This window comes from Arvicanthis niloticus, chromosome 12 (genome assembly GCF_011762505.2).
Source record: "Arvicanthis niloticus isolate mArvNil1 chromosome 12, mArvNil1.pat.X, whole genome shotgun sequence".
Lineage (NCBI taxonomy): Eukaryota > Metazoa > Chordata > Mammalia > Rodentia > Muridae > Arvicanthis > Arvicanthis niloticus.
This window is the reverse complement of record NC_047669.1, coordinates 28,593,923-28,614,177: the sequence shown is the minus strand read 5'-3', so window position 1 is coordinate 28,614,177 and position 20,255 is coordinate 28,593,923. Positions and strand designations below refer to the sequence as shown.

General features: G+C 40.1%; 1 protein-coding gene across 1 annotated transcript in view; it reads left to right on the top strand.

Moving 5' to 3' along the window:
• The first annotated feature begins 1,306 nt into the window (after nt 1-1,306).
• Gap43 (growth associated protein 43) overlaps nt 1,307-20,255 on the top strand; it is a 90,207-nt gene continuing 71,258 nt past the window's right edge. The window contains exon 1 of the mRNA XM_034515362.2: nt 1,307-1,466. Coding sequence (XP_034371253.1) covers nt 1,437-1,466 — 30 coding nt within the window. The 5' untranslated portion in view covers nt 1,307-1,436. The remainder of the gene's footprint in view (nt 1,467-20,255) is intronic.

Genomic DNA, 20,255 nt, shown 5'->3' with positions numbered 1-20,255 from the left:
GCCGAGAGTTGCTCCAGTGTGTCCTGTACACACTGCATTCCATCCTAAAACATGTTGGCAGGACTGACATTATTATACCCACTTTACAGATGTAAAGGGCTCTCCAAGTCCACCCAATACCAAATGTCTAAACTTTGTGCAATACAAATTTACAAGTCACATATTTTCCCCCAGATTAAGGAAGGCACTAGAACAAACTGAGGTGGACTTCATGGACTCAAGACAGTTTACTTGTATGAATTGTGCTCAAATTGTAAGACATCACTGTCAGTGTTACAGAAATCTGTCATTCACAGATACTAAGCTTGTTTTTTTTTTTTTTTCAGTAAAATCAGAAGGAACCACAATTGTTAAATACAGTGTGTGCATAAGCAAAAGACCCACTATGTGGTCTTAGATACAGATGTTAATTCCTAGACAATAGTTTATTCCACATTCAAATGCTCAGAATGCTTAAGTGCTATAAGCATGTGTGTGTGAGTGTGTGTGTGTGTGTGTGTGTGTGTGTGCCTGCATGCACACGTGTGTATAGCTAGTGTACTGAAGCATAGATGACATGTTTGGGCATAGCTAAGCGTATCATAGGTGTGTATTTAGGTTATATAAGTAAAATCAGTTAGTTTTGAGAAAACGGAACCTCCAGAATTATCAACTGCACATAAAATCTAATGGCAGCTGTAACTTATGTGCACCTCTAGTCTTCGCATTTTCCTTCTTGTGGTCCTGGGAAAGAGGAGAGTTAGGAAAGAAACAGGAGCATTCCTCAGGCCCCACTTCCCTAAAACACGTTCCATCCAATCTCTCCAACTGTCTGGAATATCCTTCTCTACCCCCACCCCATATCCCTCCCAATGCAGTGCAAAAGTCGGTGGGTAATTGGGTCCAGATTGGAAGTGTTTAAATATTCATGAGGCTGGCAGGGGACTGGGAGGGGGCGACTGTCTAGAAATGGGGGTAGGGGCTACGGGAAGGGAAGTGATTAGTCACTGGAAGCTAGTGAACAATTCTAAGAAAGGGACCCAGGGAGAAGGGAGAGAAAGATTGGGTGGGGAGTGGAGGAAAGAGAGGAGAAGGAGAAGGAAAAGGAGAGAGGAGAGAGGAGAGAGGAGAGAGGAGAGAGGAGAGAGGAGAGAGAGAGAGAGAGAGAGAGAGAGAGAGAGAGAGAGAGAGAGAGAGAGAGAGAGAGAGAGAGAGAGAGAGAGAGATGTGCGTGTGCGGTGAGCAATAGCTGTGGACCTTACAGTTGCTGCTAACTGCCCTGGTGTGTGTGAGGGAGAGCGAGGGAGAGAGAGGGAGAGGGAGGGAGGGAGGGAGGACGAGCGCGCTAGCGCGAGAGAGCGAGTGAGCAAGCGAGCAGAAAAGAGGTGGAGAGGGGGGGAATAGGAAGAGAGGAGGAAAGGAGAGAAGGCAGGAAGAAGGCAGGGGAAGATACCACCATGCTGTGCTGTATGAGAAGAACCAAACAGGTAGAGTTAAAGATTTTTTTTTTTACTTCTTTGCTGTTGTGAGATTACCAGAGTACAGTATTTCCCCGTGAAAGGCAGAAAAAAAAAATTTTTTTTTTTTTAAATACTGCTTCTGCCCTGGCATGGTGTTCTGGTTTCCTTAGCATATGGTAACTGATGGTTGCATCTCAGCTTTATTCTTTTCTGCCTTTCATGTTCTGGTTTTTGGAATGCTGCTACTAATTAGAGTGAGGGTAGAGAAATATGCCGTCTTGGCTAGAAATGTGATTCCCCTCGCCTATTACTAAGTGCTCTCAGCGGCTGGGTCTCTGGTTTTGAGGGTGTGGATGCAGAAAGGGGTGTGGGGACGATGCGGGCTACATCTCCGAGATCAGAAAGCTAGTCTTTATATTATTTGTGAAAAACGTGGTCTGGGGGAATTATGTTCACATTTCAACATCGCTTGTTCTTGTGATTGAAATTTTCTCACATGTGCTGCGGAAGATACCTGATTTCGTGCTCGCATGAGCTTCAAAGGGGCGCAGGTGTATGTGGGAAAACATGTGAAGGTTTTATTTCTTTCTTTAATGAATGAATGAAACTGATTTAGGAGATATTTTTTTATTTTTATTTTTAAAAAGAGCCGAAAGACAACAGGGGTTGGGGGAGAACCGGCTATGCTGAGGGGGAAAATCCCCTTCCTGAGATCAGGAGCGTTGTGCGCCAGCTGGTCCGGGAAGAGGGTGGACCACGCCCCTAGGAGCTTTGAGCTTAGATGGGATGGTAAAGGGGAGCCGAGCCGGTATTACCTGTTGGAAACAGGGGCTTTTCTCTTTCCCCTCTTTCTGTGAGTCTTTCTGGCATTAACAGTGACCAGAGGTGTGTTAATATCCTAGAGGCGAGTGACTCGTGTTCATCAGGATGAGGGACGCTTCCAAGGATGAGGGAGCTAGAATCCCAATCCTCCATCTCCCCTCCCCCACCGCCTAGATTTTTTTTTTTCTGTTTCATTTCAAATTGCTCGCTTATTTTTTGAAAGACGTTTTAGAAACTTAATTGAGGTGAGGGTGGCGAGATGTGAGAAGCTTGGGATCCTGCAGTCATCCACAGTGCAGTAACGTTCCCCAAACGCAGCCTTCAAACATCCCTGGGAGCATGTTGGAGTGGTTTTTAGAGAAGGTTAAGAAAAAAGAATGGGTGTGGGGTTTGAGTGAGTGTGTGTGCCTGTGTGCTAGTGTGCCTATGGTGGGGTGGGGTGGGGTGGGGTGGGGTGGGGTGGGATGGCAGTCATGGTTGTAGGATATTTCTGCAAACTGATTGCCTTAAGGGCGGGGTGCAAGAGAAGGGTATTTGGCATTATTCTTTGCAGGTATTGGAAATTGGACAATTAGTTATACACTTTCTGAATCCAAAGTGGATGGAGGAGGGTACAGAGGAAACAGCCCTTCAGCCTGGCCACATGTAGCCAGCGCCCTGGAAGGAGGGGTGGGGAGCGGGGTGGGGGCTGGAGGAAGGAAGAGAAAAAGAGGTAAAAGCCAAATGTCAAAGTAGTTAGAGGAGAAGCAAGCCCACAATTAACAAACAAACAAATAAATAAATGCAGATCCTTGGTTGTGAAGGGTGAATGGAGAAAAGTCTGTCTAGGCGGGGCAGGGGGTGGGTGTTGCTGGCTGTATTTCTCTAACTGCTCTTGGTTCCAGAAACTGATACTTCCATTGGAACATTTGTAAAACATTTATTCCCATGTCTTCCTTCATTTTAATATATGAATGTAACAGATACAGGTGCCCGGGGGTTAAGCACACCCTCAGAAAGAGGCTGCAGAATGACTGCACTGGCCAGCTGGTAAAATACAATTTAGGAAGGTGGAGCCTTAAGGAAACCAATGCTATTCATTTTAAAGACTTGAATTTTGGGGGAAAAAAAAGTGTGGCTGGCTGACAGCTTGTTTCCACCCTATTTCTGTGCATGGGAGTATCCACACATCTCGTTCAGTGCAGGGAACCAAGCATGCTTTTCAGACAGGGAATTGGGGCTAAAGGAATTCCCTCCCAAAAGAATGAGGACAGCTGCTTCCACTGGCTTCATCTCACTGGCAGCCCTGGAGCACTCACTCTGATGTGCAAAGTGATGAAGATGAAATTATGTGTTTAGGGACTTGTAGGAATTTGCATGTAAATGTGTATGGCACGGACATACTTCCCATGCAACCATTACGCATGTACTCTGTATGGATTTCACATGCCTCCCTGTGGTTTGGCCTCACTGATGCAAAGGAGGAGATGTAACGTATAGAAACGGTCCTTTCTACCCACATATTTTATGAATAGGTTCTTAGGTATGAAACGGTTATGTGCCCCCGTGTAGCAACATTATGTGTCATTTGCATATGTCAGTATTTAAGGTATCATTAAACCAGACAGAAGGAAATGGTGTCTTCAGGGCGTGGGCTCATATTACATTGACTGCCATTCATATAGGTACTTAAGTCTCATGCAGGTTTCCTTCTTGTGAAATGACCCTCTATCATTCCAGTCAGAATCTAGGGGTTTCATTCCTTCTTCTGGGAGGTGTTTATCACTCCAGTTTTTTAACAGGGACTAAAATGAGGGCACAAACCTGCAAAGGTCTAACTCTGCCACACCCATGAAATCCAGCAGCAATGTGGGAGGGGGGACTGGAGGGCCTGCACTTCCTTCCTCTTCCACTTGAGCAGCAGAAGCAGGCAGTCTCAGAAATTTCTAAGTTGTAATACATTGTCAGTGGGTGTGAGGAACACTTAAATGATCTCTAGTAGCCATTACTTAATACTGTACATTACTAAAGCAGGGGAGAGAGAGAGAGAGAGAGAGAGAGAGAGAGAGAGAGAGAGAGAGAGGAGTAGGTAAAGGAGGGTTAAAATAAAAGAATCCTGGAGATTTTTATTGGCTCATGATTTTCAAATATCTTGAGGCTTACTTTAAATAGCTCAATTACCATGCATATTGCAGACGATTAAAAACTTACAAGGTGTGATAGTCTACAGAGAGAAAAAATGTGAGATGTTTCCTTTGTTTAAAAATAATGACTTTAGTTTGTAGCTTCTGTGTTAAAAAATTACCCTGCAAGCAAGCAGACCTGTCCCCACCTCTCCCTCTGCTGGTGTCTACCCCTCCCCATATAAAAAATAATTTTTATCTTTGAGAAACTAGTCATTGGTTTAGAACCCCAGCCTTGCTGATCCCTCCCCCTAACAGCATCTGGAGGTGTGGAAAGGTCCAGCTCTGCTGCTGGGTGGGGACCATTCTTTCTAGTAAGAAATTGGATTCCTGCTCAGTCTCTCTGAGCCACACCCAGTGTCATCCAGGGACGTAGTGAATTGATTCAATAGAGGCCTTCTAGTTAATATAATTGAAGCTGTCCGTTATTTTTTTTTTTTTTAACAATTATGGCATCTGCCATATGTTTCCAAAACATTGAACGGAAAAACTTATTTAAAAGGTTTTTTTCCCCCTTCCCAAATCATCTGGACTTCAGAGAACCTTTCACAGTTTGTGGTGAATTTATAGCAATGTGTTCGTTTCTGATTATTTAAGTTGTACTATGGCACATACACAATGACCCCTGAGCCTTCTTGCTAAGAGAGTCCTCTGCGTGTCACCATGTTCCCTGCCCACTCTGCAAGCCATGCTGAGGCAACTGGAGGAAGAAAACACAGGGTTAATTTTCCTTCTTGCTGAGCTGGTGAAAACTGCAGAAACCTCCTTTGATGTTACAAGTAAAGGGCAAAGTTCCTGCTCACCAACAGGGAGGGTGGCCCAGGGTCTTCTTCTGTCATAGCGAAATTACTAGTGACATGCCTGGGGCAGAATGAATCCACAGATTTCAGAGTTTTACTTGGTCCCATAGGGAAGGATCGAGGGCTTTCAGGCAATCACAGAGCTCTGTATTAACTCATTGTACTCCGCACCCCTCCCCTTCCCAGCACGGGTCCTATTGACTTTAAGATACATCTAAAATCTTCCTCTATGAAACCTCTCTCCGAGTTCATCAAGAGCAGGTACAGCCTTTAACACTTTCATTTCTTGGTTAATTCTGAGAGAGGAAGTGTCACTTGCAAACCAAAGAGGGTAAATTGGGCCAGCATCCTGCCTCTTGGATTTTGAAGTGTAGACAGGTTGTCTCCAGGCAGTTGAAATGAAATCTTTATTAAAAAGTCTCCGAGGAGCACTGTACTGCGAGACCCTAGTTTGTGCCACTTACAGACTCAACCACATTGAATGGTTCACATCACGGAAGAGTTTTAGTTACTTCTTGTCAGAGGACTGAACACCTGAAGGACTGAAGCTGTCCAACCAAAAAACTAAGTAAACTGCCCCACCCCACTTACCTTAAAGGGTGTTATAAGGTTTTCTAACAATCTGGACAGGGCAGCCATTTTTTTTCCCACAACTGCGAGGACAGACTTGGACTGTTTCTATTAGAGATGTTAACTCCTGCTCACACTGAGCGCTCCATCAGCTGGATTCCTGTTCTCTCTTCTGTGTTTCCTCACTGACTCCTGTTCCATTCCCTTGAGAACTTCCAGTTTTAGCTGGTTTCCCTGTGGTCCATGAGTGCATCTCCTCTGTTCTAGAGTCTTCCAACTGCATCCCATCTCTACAGGTTCCATCTCACTTTCCTTTTAGAACAACGTTTCTAAAAGCATCCCATGCCAATGTCTCACTCATCATTCCCCGTTCATCCCAGGCCCATGTCTCACTCATCATTCCCCATTCTACCTCCTTTAAAGAGGCCTCAGTTCTCATGATCCTACGGACACAGGGTACCATTTCAGGTGAACCATTAGCTCTCGTCTTACTTGAAAGCTGTGGCATACTTTCTGTTGCTCTGCCATCTAACTGTCCTTCCTGGATAATTCCCCCAACATCTCTTCTCCTCAGACAGGACCTTTCAAAAACTCTTTTGATGTCTATTGTCACTCCCCTGTCTGAGGACAGTGGCTTTTCATCTGTAATCTTTTTTTTTTTTTTTTTTTTTTTTTTTTTTTGTCACTCCACTCATTGATCCCAGTTCAACACATCCACATTGAGAGCTTCAGTCCTGTCCTGCAATTTCCAGAGGTTCATCTTGACCTCCTGACCTATATAGAAGCTTTTCAGAAAAACTCAAGTGTCTCCTGTGCGTGCTGGATCAGGTGTCTTCTGGTTTGGACCACTCTTGGACTTCCTGCTTAGTTGCTCTGGCAATGCCCATCCAGCCTCGGAGCACTAGAAACCTAGGATGTGTCCCAAACGTGGTCCTTCTTTCCAACTCCCATATTAGGGTACAAATCTTTTGACTCTAGCTAAAAAATTTGAATATATTCTCTGCTTTTCCACACTTACCTACTTATATAAGTAACCTGGCTCAGACTTTTCATTAGCTTTCATCAGGCCAAAAGCAACATATACCTCTATGGACCCCAGTTCCACATTTTCTCTTTTCAGTCTTGGTGCAAACAACAGACAAAGTGTCTTTACCTCATGTAAATCTGGTCACACTAATTTCCTCATTAAAATTCTATAATGTCTCCCTGTTGGTTACAAACTATTAAATAACCCTTCAGCATGCCTGGCATGATCTAGTCTTGGGCCATCCTTAAACCTTCTCCTTTTCATCCCCCACTCTTCTGCTCACTTTATAGTTCTTTCACAGCCTGGAAAATGTTTATTTCCCTTACAACAGTTAGCTCTTTAAATCCATACTTTTATAAATGAACTTCTTCTACTATTTTCATGAGCACATTGCATTTTGAACTTATTACCACTTGTTGTACAACCTAGTGTTCATTTTTTAATGTGTATCTGTGTCCAACTTGTACGCTTCATCAGGCTTACAAGTGAAGAAAATGATAAATTTTACCCTCTTTCTATTCATAATGAATATTATACTAGCAAATAGGTTGATCCTGTGAACTCTGAGCAATCTGCTTGCTGAATAAGTATGGGCCAGAGATTCTAGTCTTGCCTCAAGTTGTGGTGTATTTAAATAAACAAAATCATTAGCAGACTTTAAAGATACTACTGGTGTGAACTTTTACAGTAGAATTCATCATCCTTTTCTGTTGCTACAAATGTACAGACATGGCATACTTCCATTTTTAGTGCAAGCAGGTACAAAGTTAATCCATTTGTTGTCTTCATTTCTCCAAAATGCCATAGCCAGAACTATCTGGAGATGTCATTCCATATTAAACACACCTAACAACCAACAAGCCAGTCCCATCATCCTTAGAGGTGAAGAATCACAGTCTAGCTATGGCTACTAATCCATGCTGCCTTTCTTTGGATCCTGGCGTACTCACGATCCTTACTTTACACTACAACTATCACAAAAGACCCCGTGTCCACCTTCTGCTGCTCTAAGCATGCAGTATTAGTCTCTGCTGGAGCCTATGATCAATAATTAATATTACCTACATTTGAAATTTTTTTCTTTCTCACTGAAGTATCTGAATCTACCAACACACATGATGTGTGGCGTGGAAGGGAGAATGAACAGTAAGTAATCTCTTAAACCTGTGTTAAATATACAGGAATTGGGTCATTTGAATGTTTTTTTAGTTTTGGATAGACTTCAAAGATTTGGATCCTGGTGCAAGCCTATGGCATCCAGTATGGAGAAGATTGCAACCACATATTTCCACGACTTTAAGTGGTGTATTCTAATAGCTTAGTTGAGATATCTTTGAGAAAAGAAGCAAGATAAAACTTGTAGGTAAAATTTGTGTTTTATAGCCAAAGTTGGATGGATGGTGTTCCTCAACCCTGATGCCCTTGTCCTGTATCTTATTAGTGCTCCAAGCATCTCTGGCTTAAGGGTTTCTTTTTCTCCTCCCTTCCAATGCAAATGAAGTGCTGATCAGGTGCTGATTTGGCATTTAATGGATGCCTAGTACAGAGTGGACTCTCAATTGGCATATACTTGACGCATGCAGGGATGGAGGGTTCATCATGATGAGATCCTGGAAGAGATGACTTAACACCAAGAACATTCCTGGGTACCCATTCAGAGCAGACTGGGTATCCCACCCAATGCTATTGGACTTTCCAACAGAGTGGATATGATTGAAGTTACAGTGCTCTGTCTTATTTGCTTAGAGTGACATACTTAAAGTCATTTTGGGTTTAGTGTGGGACTGTGGAATTTCACATTTCCAACCCTTAATTAGTTACAGATCTTGATTTCTTAGATGTTCTTTGTTTAATGTCCTGTTCCATGTCTTTGTAGTGGAATAAATCCCTTCCCTGGGTTCTAGACCTGGCTCTGCCAATTGCTTGTCCTGTGATCTTAGGTAAGTAATTTAATCTCTCTGAGCCTCAGTTTATCCATTTGTATTAATGGGCATAATAAAAGCCTCGAAATCCTGACTCACTTTCTTGACTAGGTTGGTATGAGTCTCAAATAAAGTGATAAAAATAAAAAATATCTGTAAACAATGTCTTTTTGATCCTCCTTAGTGTTCATGGTGCTACACAAACAAAAAGAACCATTGTTATTTGCATATAATATATACACCGTCCATATGCCCCTCCTATTCTCTACTAAATGTTAAAGGCATGGATGGATGAGAGCATAGAAGATCTTTATCATTTACTTTGAAAACCTGAGTGACAGAATTCAGATAAGCACATACTTAAGTTGCCCTTAGCTCCACAATGTCAGGTACTTGAGAAATATTCAGTCTCTCTCTCTCTCTTTCTCTCTCTCTCTCTCTCTCTCTCTCTCTCTCTCCCTCCCTCCCTCCCTCCCTCCCTCCCTCCCTCCCTCCCTCCCTCTCTTCCTCCCTCCCTTCCCCCCTCTCCTTTCTCTCCTTTCATATGCCAATCTCCTCTCCATTTGCTATCTGCTGCTTGCCCCCACATCCTCACTCCACACTTCACATCAAAACTGGCTTCTGAGTATTAGCAGACATGCTGTGCTCACATCCATCACATGAGGGCCCAGCCAGGCAGAAGAGGGTGGAGGGAAGGTGGGGCTTCTCTGGAGCCTGAAAAATGGAGATGCAGCCTGGTTGGAAGCCTAGCAGATTATCACCTGGCACCATTTCCATGGCAGTTTCAGGTCTCCTCGCTGTATCACTAATAAACCTTGATCAAGAGAGCATGGAATCCTGAATCTTTTAAAATTCAACTCTAAATGCTATTAGTAATCTCCATCCCCAGAATCTCTATCAAGGATGGTTCAGTTCTCTTGTGTCCATGGTTAAGAGTGGAAAAGATTACCTGTTTAACATAACAACATTTCTCAAATTTCACACAAAGCAAAGGAATTCTGCAACCCTCCCCCCCCCCCACAGACACTGAGTTTTATATTTGTAGAAAATATTTGGAATTATTCTAAAATATAATAATCAGAACATGTTAGTACAAAAATTCTGTCTATCCTAGAAGCCAAACATCTAACATAAGAAAACCAGCATCACACATTTTACAAAAACTAGTTTTACATAAAGGATCCCATAAAGGCTTGTAATAGAAAGTACGCTAGTGATACTCAGGAATAAACTGATGTTCAAAAAAACATAACTTATTCAATTATATTTATACTTTATTAATGGTTAATATTTTTAATCTCTCTCCCCTGCTCTCTCATTTCTTCTGTTGTTTATGAATTTTTTGATTAGGTGTAAGCACCAGAATCTGGCTTTAAGTGTTTATGAAAATCTGTTTAAAGAAAACTAAAGATACTAGGAATTAAAATAAATAAATAAATAAATAAATAAATAAATAAATAAATAAATAAATAAATCCAAGGCTAAAGCAACCAGGGCAGATACATGATACATGAATCTTAACAACAGAAAAAGCATGAACTCTCCCTTCAGGGTTCTCATTTAAAACAGTCAGTTCCCAGAACCCAGCTTCTCTCATTTTTAATAAAGATAGGGAGAGAAAAGGAATGATAGAGTAATGAGAGAGAGAGAGAGAGAGAGAGAGAGAGAGAGAGAGAGAGAGAGAGAAAATGAGAATTTTGTTGGTCTTGTTTGGATGAGCTACTACCATTTAGACAATTCTTTCTGATTGTAAGAAAGCCTAAAGCACATAGTTTCTGGAAGCCTACACTTGTGGGAGAGAATCAAGGTTGAGAAATAGTCTCTGCATGTATTTCCACATACCTACCATAGCGCAGCTATGTAATGGATCATTGAGTTTCCCTTTGGGATATTTTCAGTTTTACTGCCTCACTTACTCATCCTTGATCCCTTCTGTTGCTGTGATATGATACCCTGACCAAAAACAGATTAGGGAGGAAAGAATTTCCTTTGGCTTATGGGTCCAGAGGCATAGACATAATGATGGGAAGGCACAATAACATCAGGAAAAGCACAGTTACAGCATGGTGATCTGGAGGCTGGCTTATCACTCATTCATCCACACACAAGAAGCAAAGAAAGAGAAGTGAGGAACGCTATAAACCCTTAGATCCCCTGTGATGCACTTCTTCCAGCAAGGCCTCACTTCTTAAAGAGTCTACAACTTCCTCCAACAATAGCACCAACTTGAGAACCAAGCGTTCTTCTATACATGAGTCTATGAGTCTATGGAGGTACATCTCACTCTTACCACCAGAATACTATTAGTATTCTGAATATTATTAGTAGGGCTCTAAAAGGAAGTGGTTATCTCACAGATTGTTGAGTTTATGCACCTGATACAAATTGGAACTGATGCCTGGAGATGATCAACACTAGATTTCTACTGTCTTCTAGAAGCCTACACCTGGTGGGACCAGGGTTCTAAGAGGAATCCAAGCTGTCATATGTTCTTGCTAACTTGGCATGACATAGCTTTGTTCTAACTCTTGGCTTCTAGAATTACTCTATAGAACTGTTCCTGCCCAAGGATTGGGTAATATTGGATGTAAAACAGATTTACTCAATTTATACCAGAAGAGCACTACTCCTTGATATTAGTCATCTCGTTTTGAATGTTCTTGAATTAATTCCAGCAATCATCACTGTATTTATCTATTTTTAGCAGATTGGCACTTTCTAAAATATTGAGCTGTTGTCTCCATATGCACTAGTTTGCTCTAAATGTAGAACATTGGTAATTAGCCTCACATCCATTATTTGTAATCCCTGTTCCAATAGCTATTAAAAATGTTGTTTTTAAATGGAAATTGAAAAAAAAACCCCTAATATCGTCCCATTAATGATTGCTTTAAAAAGCTTGAAGAGGCAATAACAAAAAATAAGTGGAATGAACTTCAGAGCTTAAGCAAACTCAGGAATCAGCTGCCTTTTAAAATGGCATTAGAACATCTTAGCATAACTAGCCTAGGAACTTAGCTTGACTGTATGTTGTCAGAGTGCACATCCTCAGCCCACTCTTACTTCCCTATGGCTTACAACCCAATTCATCAAATTAGACTTGTAAATTTGAGGATGCTAGACCTCATAATAGCTATTCCCAGAAGAAGTGGTAAATAATTCTATTCTAATTCCTGTACTATCTGAAGGAAGGAAGGGAAATTTAAAATATTTCCAATTTTTATTTATTTATCTTGAAGTTCATTTCTTAGACACCTGTGTCTAGTTGTATATTCTTTATTCTTCGGAGCATCTTGCTTTGGTTATCCAGGCTCTTAGTGGGTTGGTTATAACAGAAGAAAAGGAATTGGTGTTGAGAAGGCTGAATACATTTGAGGTGGATGTAACACTTCAAAGTCCCTTCACTTTAAGTAGGAAAAAGTAACATTTTATTTGAGTGAGAAGAAGAAATGGCAATTTATTATAAATATTTCCACTTCATCTTTATATAAAAATGTGGAGAAATTTTCTTCCTAATCACAGTTTTCTGGGACATTTATTTTTAATTTCAAGGTTTAAAAAGTATCTGTGAAGGGAAGAACAATATTGTTCCACTCAAAATGAGCAGTTTAATAACATTGGAAATTGACTGTGTACATATTAAGGTGCGTGCCTGTGTGTGTGTGTGTGTGTGTGTGTGTGAGAGAGAGAGAGACAGAGACAGACAGAGAGACAGAGAGAGACAGAAAGAGACAGAGACAGAGACAAAAAGAGAGACAGAGAGACAGAGGGAGAGAGAGACAGAAATTTGTCTTTATTTCAGAATATGGAATACATATTCTATAGAAAAACTTAGCTTTTTGGACGCTGTCTTACCATCCTTGGTATGAACTTAAACACTAGTTGTCCTTTGCTTCTTCTCGTTCTCATTATCACTGCCTTGGAAAGCCTCTTTTCGTGGTTAAATCTCTTCCAACCCTCCTACCTGAATGGAGAGTTTCTCCACTTGCCATGAGTTCACCTTCTTCCTTGGTTCTCCAAGGCCTCCCCACACCACCACCATCCTTAGCCCTTCGATAGTGTGTGTGAATTCATCCTTGCCACTCACCAGGCAGAGTTTTACATGATTATCATGTGTGTTTATTTGTACATGAATCCCACAACTAGCTTACAAACTCTGAAGTTAAGATATCCAGTGCATCATCTGGTTCAAAACACATTGACTGAAATATTGATTGATATATTTTCTGCTGTAAACTCTGTATTAGACTTGAAGATGTTACACGAGAAAAGCAGAAATCCCAGTAGAGCCTCAGGAAGACAAATGAGACTATGTTGTCTGACCTCTGTAGAATGTTCAAAATTATGAACAATGCCTCCCTCTAGAATCTATTTTCTTGGCCTCCATGGTATACATTTCTGCTGGAATTTTCCTCTGCTTTGTTTGCAAATCCTCTACCCAGCTTCATTCTTTTTTTCTATCAGTCTGCAAACAATTGTTATTACTAAGGTTTTTTGGCATTATTATGACATAATGCAGGGCATATGAATGATCTCATCCGTGGCCACACCTCTCATGTGGATCTGTGAGTCTCAACCTGGAGAATTCCCAGGCTCTCCAGAGGTTACTTTCTAGAGGTTTGCTTATTAACTGTCCCTGGGAAATAAGCCTTGATCTCTTAATTAAACCATTTTCTCTTCTAGCCAGGTAATTCATAAATTGAACACTCCAGCCTTTGCCATTATCAGATGATTGTGGGTACTCCTAGTTTCTCTGAAAATGGCAATAAATAAATTAATGAACAAACAAATGAATGAACAACTAACTAACTAACTAACTAACTAACTAACTAACTAACTAACTAAATTTCTGCCCTCCTTTACTTCATTTTCTATCCCTAAGCTGTTTATATTCAGCCTGTCCTTCTCTGGTAATCTCTTCTGCAGACAATGATGGTAGAAATCAAGAAAAATAGTCTGCCTTTCAGTTTCCCTTCTTCCATTTTCAATAGAATTCTCATTCTTCTTTCAGAAGTGAGAGTTACCATCTTAAAAGTGTCTTTAAAAATGTGTGTCTCTGACAGGTTTCCTCTGCCCCTACAATCAAAACCAAACTCATAATTAGTGAGGCCTTTTACACTGCTACATTCCCAGGTCTTTATTTCTCTGGTTTCTTAGATTCACTCTCCTCTTGGTCACTGAATCTTCTGACTTCCTTTTTAATTTATAAGACACACCAAGAGTGGCTTCTCTCCAAGCTGCTTGCACATATTGATTCCCCAGGCCAAGAATTCTCTTTCCACTCTTTACTGAAAGGGTTATTCTCTTCTGAACAGTGTCTGAGTTACTTTGAAAACACCACACTTCTTCTGTTTTTAAGACTGCTTGAAGTATGAATCAGAAGAAACCATTGTTAACTTTCTTGCCCCTAATTACCTTTTCAAACTCTCTCATTTATATCACAGACTGTATTGCAATTCTGTGGACTCAATGAATGATGTACATTATTTTATCAACCCCTTCTTTCTTCCTAAACACTCTTCCTTTTTTCTGATTAGAGCATCCCTTCTATTCCTCATCTACATGACCCAATTCCAGTTACTCAAGTATGGTTATCCTCCCTCTGTTTCCTGTATGCCACTTTAACATCCAACTCATGGCATTATATGTATACCCACAACTATGTCTTTCCGAAACAGAAATTTCTTTAGAGCAGGAGTCTTGCGCCATTCACTGACCATGTACAGCCTATGACTGGTAGGGTGCCATTAAATAGGAGATGAGTAAACAGCCCATAAAAATGAACAAATATTAGTGTCTAGTGAGGACTTTGGGATGGCAAAGTTTGGTTAGGACTAAGACAAAGGTTGCCAAACTCCCACTGATCAATCACAGAAACTGCCCAATTCTGGCACAGTCCATAATAGGGCACCTAATAGATATCTCACACAGAGCAAAGACCACACAATCCTGGATTTCACCCAAGTAGGGCCAGCTGGCTGCCTCAACAAATAACAGTCATCATTTTGTAGAAGATTTCTTTTATTGTGATCAGAAATACAACAAAACCGACACTACCAACTACTATCTTACTACAGATGTAGTCACTTTAAAATGTACACAGCGTTGCTTTCTCAGTCAATAATTCTGTCTCCTAAACCAAGTCCTGAACATTCTACACATTCATAGCATCTGAACCTCCTAGGTTTTGTACTGCTTCTGCAGGTTCCTTGTTCAATTTGCTGTTTATTCTATGACCTATGGTTATATGCACAACCATAGGTCATATAATAAATAAATATACATAATATTATATATTATAAATATAATCTGCCTACAAGCATCTATCTGATACTGCTGTATTCATTCGCAAATTCAGTAATACAAGTGAAGATACTAATAGATTTCACTGGGGATGAATGGGTAGGGATGGACACACCAATGAGCAGGAAGTTGATGCCTTTCCAATATCCACTACCTCTTATACACAGAGAAAAGATTTCTGGGAAGTGGGATTGAGTTTCATGGACCTCTGATGAGAGGAAATATTTCCTTTTCCTTTGTAAACACAGTTCTGAGAATCACAAAAGATGAATGGCTCATGAACATTAGGAAACCGGGTTTTTTTTTTTTTTTTTTTTTTTTTTTTTTTTAACTAAAAAGCTAACTGACATAGAGAACAAACATTCTTTTTTGTTTCCTTCGATATGAATGGGAAACTTCCCCCCCCCCCAGGAAATGATAATGTAAATTTTAAACCAATAACTATAAAATTAAGAAGCTCCAGACTAACTACTTTTGGAATATATTGCACATGGAAGTCAAATTTGGCAAGGACCAAAAGAATATCATTTTCCTGTTCAGAGAGCAAATGATTACAAGAAAAGCAAGATGAAGCTGATTTAAGCTGAAAAAGCTGTGAGTCACCTTTCTCAGTTGTACATTTTTTATTTTGGTAATTGTGTGGGAGGTGGAGACGATGGATGAGTAGTTTGGGTTGCTGAGAAAGTAGATTAAGGATGCATCCAATGTTGTCAGAATTTATTTGGTGAGGTCTGTTAAAACTGAGACAAGCCAGTGAGAGATAAAACCACAAAGAGCCATTTACAGAAGAAAACAAGCTTTTTGTTTCTTTGTTTTTCCATCTGAGTTATAGACCCCACATGCCTCTGCTTTCAGTCATCACAGATTATGCCTTTAGGTCATTTTCACAGCAGAACCCTGGGATGAAATATGAAACTACCAAATCAAGGCTCTGGATTTCTTAGTTGATGCTTACATTAATTGACATACCACAGGCTCAGGCCACAGTAAGTGCACAATTAGTTACCAAAGTGACGTCCAAGAAATGACCAATAAATCATTTATTTCAATTAAATCACACTTAGGCTGCATTTTGTGGGAAACCCGGAGGAGGGTTTCCCAGTACTCTAGTGCCATTTCTGCACGTTTGTGTCTAAGGAAAGCAGACTGGGAAATGACAATTATTTTTAGCCACCTTTTTTTTTTTTTCAAATAAGCTTATGCTATCTCCTAATGTTAAAACTGATACAGTTTCCTGGCCTGAAATAGTTTTTCCTCCAACCATGTAACAAGATTCTGCTTCCAAACATTCTACAGAAATATCACCATTTTATAAAATCACTTCCAATAGTTTCAAACTCCCTGCTTCTTGCTCCATATGCATTCTCTATAGTGACCTTCATGGCAATTTCTTCTTACTTTCTTTTATCTTTTTCTACACAAAACATATATGACAAAACATATAAAGAGCACACACACACACACACACACACACACACACACACTACCATACTTTACATATGTGAGTGTACAAATTTGTGTACATGTGTCTCTGTGTTTGTGCATGTGTGTGCAATGCATGTGGAGGATAGCAGTCAATGTCTGGTGCCTTTTAAAATTGCATTCCAACTCATTTTTAAAGTTATCAGTAGTTTTTGAATTCTTTGACAAAATCCTGTATGTAAAGAATGAATTCTGGTCATTTTCAATACCATTACCCTCCCTCTTCCTCTGTCTCTCCCACCGAAACCCTTCTTTTCTACAAGATCCATAGGGTTTCTCACTAAACTTAGAACTCATCAATTAGAGGTTGGCCAGTAATCCCTGTGAATTCTTTTGTTCCTCTTCACACACCAGGCTTATAAACATTTGCACTATCATGCCCAGATTTTACATGGATGCCAGGGATCTGAACTCAGCTCTCATGCTTGCATACCAAGGACTTTACTTGCCGAGCCATTTCCCAGTTTTTAGCATTTATATTTTTATATGTAACATAATTATTGTTTCTTTACACATGTCTCAAGCCCTATTTCTATGTTTTCATCCTTTAGACTAGACAGGGCACTGATCGATGCATGTACATACTAGGTCTACTCTAGAAACCAGTTACTAATGTTTTACTAAATCTTTTAAGTATACATTGGCATCCTTATTGTTTGTATAACTAATGCTAATTATTGCCATTGGTTATTAGAACACAAAAGCACTTGTGGATCTGTAGTTATTTGAAATTGCTTTTTAGCCAAGTATAATTTTGACTTACAAGAATTATTGCTCAGAACCCAAACACATTGTATGGCTTAAATATGCTGCTTTGGATTAAGAAAATTTTGGTGGTCCAGTAATCATTTTAAGCAACCCCATCCTGAAGCCCTCTGATGAAGCCAAGAGAATGGAGGTTTTGAAACACTGATGTATGAGTAGTCTTCCTTGGAGATTCCATATTGAGATATTCAGTGCTCAAGGTCCTTCATCTTGGGCCAAACTAGAATTGTTTCCTGTATCAGTCTTAATCCTTTGAAATAGATAAAATAAGATTATGTGAGAGATCTTCGGATGTTTTAAAATTTATATCAGACTTTATGTGGCCCATTAATGAACACGGTTCTTTTACAAATGGTGGCCACAAACTATTCTGTTGCGCTTTGCCTTTTATATATATCTTTATTTCTGAAGTCAATATTTTCCTCACATATCATAAAATATATTCTATTCATTTGGCATAATTCATTAACCTGTCTAACCAGCTTTGGAGGTTTCGGGAGTGAATTTTGTAAGCAAATGACATTCATACGTGTAAAGATTTAAAGAGTAGTATCCCCAAAGATTTCAATGATTAAATGAGTATACACTCACACACCAACACACAGACACACACACCTACCTTAAAACCTGACTGTCATGTAACACACACTTAATTTTAGCTATTGTTTATTTTTGTTGATGTTACTACTGATCTATGTTTTAAAAAATCACATATCTACATATCTTTTGTAGAGTTTCTCAGAAGGCTTTTTGTAGGTTTCTGTATTGAAGGTTGTATATACGTGTATATGTACATATATGTGTTGAGTGGAGTTCGGAGGATACATAATTGGTTACAAAGGAAGAGATATCAAGACTACTGAGTTAAATTCTGTACATTCTCGGCTCTCAACGATCCTAAGGCTAAATGTATTGGTTGTAGGAGTCGGGAAATCAGGCATAATTAACATATTGTACAGGTGTGGTCAACATGAAGAAAGACAGAGGCTGCCTTGCTTAGGCTGGAGAGGCTGGCTACTCCTCAGGAGCAGGACATGGGCAGGACTAGGTCACCCACTTTGAGCTTTCAGTCAATTACGCAGAGAGGCAATGCCAACTACAAGTTATCCTCGGTGATTGTGTCATGCAGGTCCTATGGATGTTTTCCTGATGGGCCCACATCCCATCCAGCTGGTCTCTCCATGATTATGTCCCCCCAGACCACCTTTCCTCGGCCCCTGCATGCTTTGCATCCATTTCTCTGGCCTTCCCATCAATGGCATGAACTGAAGTATTATTCTAACCCAAGCCAGGTTCTGTTGTCTAAGCAAAAATCTCATGAATACAGCACTGTCCAAAAATCAGGCCTAAAGTAATAGTCATTTTTATCTGGTTAATCTTGATAGTGTTGAGGCTTTGGTTCTCTATTTGAAAGGCTTGTTCACAAAATATACTTGAGATTGGTTCCCTTAAGTCCTCGAACTTCTCAGCTGTTCAATCTCATCTAAGAAACTTCTCATCACCTTACATGAAATAGCACACACCATGCAACCCTCATCTGTTCCCTTTCATGCACTTACATCTTTACTTCCAGCCATGGCTTTTGCTCTAGGCACTGATCTATTATATTCTTCTCACCCAAGTAAGAACTGTATGAACTGCATGCAGCTTCTATGACTCCGGGAGTAACGTATATTCGCTGAAACCTACTACAGTGCCTACCATATTTGAGATATTTAAGAAATATACATTTAATGCTGAAATGCATGCATTTAGATTCTGCTGAGATGTAAGAAGAAGCTAAGAAATGCAACCGCTAGAGAATCTATTCTACCTCTCCCCCTGCCATTCCTGATTTCTGTCCCTTCAGCATGACCAACAGCATCTCAGATGTTTCTTTCGGGCTAGTTGTTAGTGTGAGATGTATGATATACTGAATCTCCAAAGAGGATTGAAAAAAAATTTGGTTCTGCTTACCGTTATAAAATGCTTATTTATTTCTTCTTTTACATCTTAATTGTTTAAATATTTGGGGAGGATTTTCCTGCTGTGATAAATTTATACTCATTAAATTGTCAAATGTGACTGTATTATTTATTTATCTATTGCAGGCACTGCTGGGGAGCTGCTTGCTTTTGCCACTGGCATCATATGGCTTTGACTGATTATTGCATTTTCCTGATAGTTTCTGGGCAGGACCATCAGGGTGATAAATGGGTAAAGGTAGGAGGAGGTCAGACTCTGGATGAGGAAGTTTAACAAACCTGAAACAGTAAGTCTGGCACCATGAGACATCCTTAGCACTAAGATAAAGCATCTGCCCATGTCTCGTTTGCATTCTGGCTTAATTGTCAAAGAGTTAACATGGCAACACACACTCAAGATAAACCAAGCAAGATCTTTTAGGAAGAATTTATGTTTCAAAACAAAGAGAAAGATCCTTGTGGTTACTGGCTGTATTGTGATTTCAACTAGAATTGCTTGAACTTTGGGGTTGCTGCTTGAACTTTACAAACTTCTTAGCATCTGTGACTTATAAATGGGGGTAATGTTTTAAAAGTGACCTATACAGGATATTTTTAATGCAATTATCACATCATATTTTATTTACTTATAGTATAGCATCACATGTAAGCGACTTGGCTATTTCACTGCTAAGATTTTTTAAATTGTAAAATCAGTAAAGTAGTATACTATGAATGGGGCATATACACACACACAAAAGCAATGAATGCAGTATATTTTAAAGCACTCAGAGTGATATAGAAGACCTGAAGGATAAAGTGTAGGACTGGAACAATGGCAGGTACAGTTCCTGTGGCTGCAATAATGATGACCTCACATCACTCACTGCCCTGATCTGCTCAAAGCCCCACCTCTATCAAGCCTTTCATTTGAGATGGAAGTCAGGTGGTGGCTCTGCTAATGAGGGGTGTGTTTAGCATGTCTTAGCCCAGCTCACAGTCCTAACGTGGCAAGAAGGG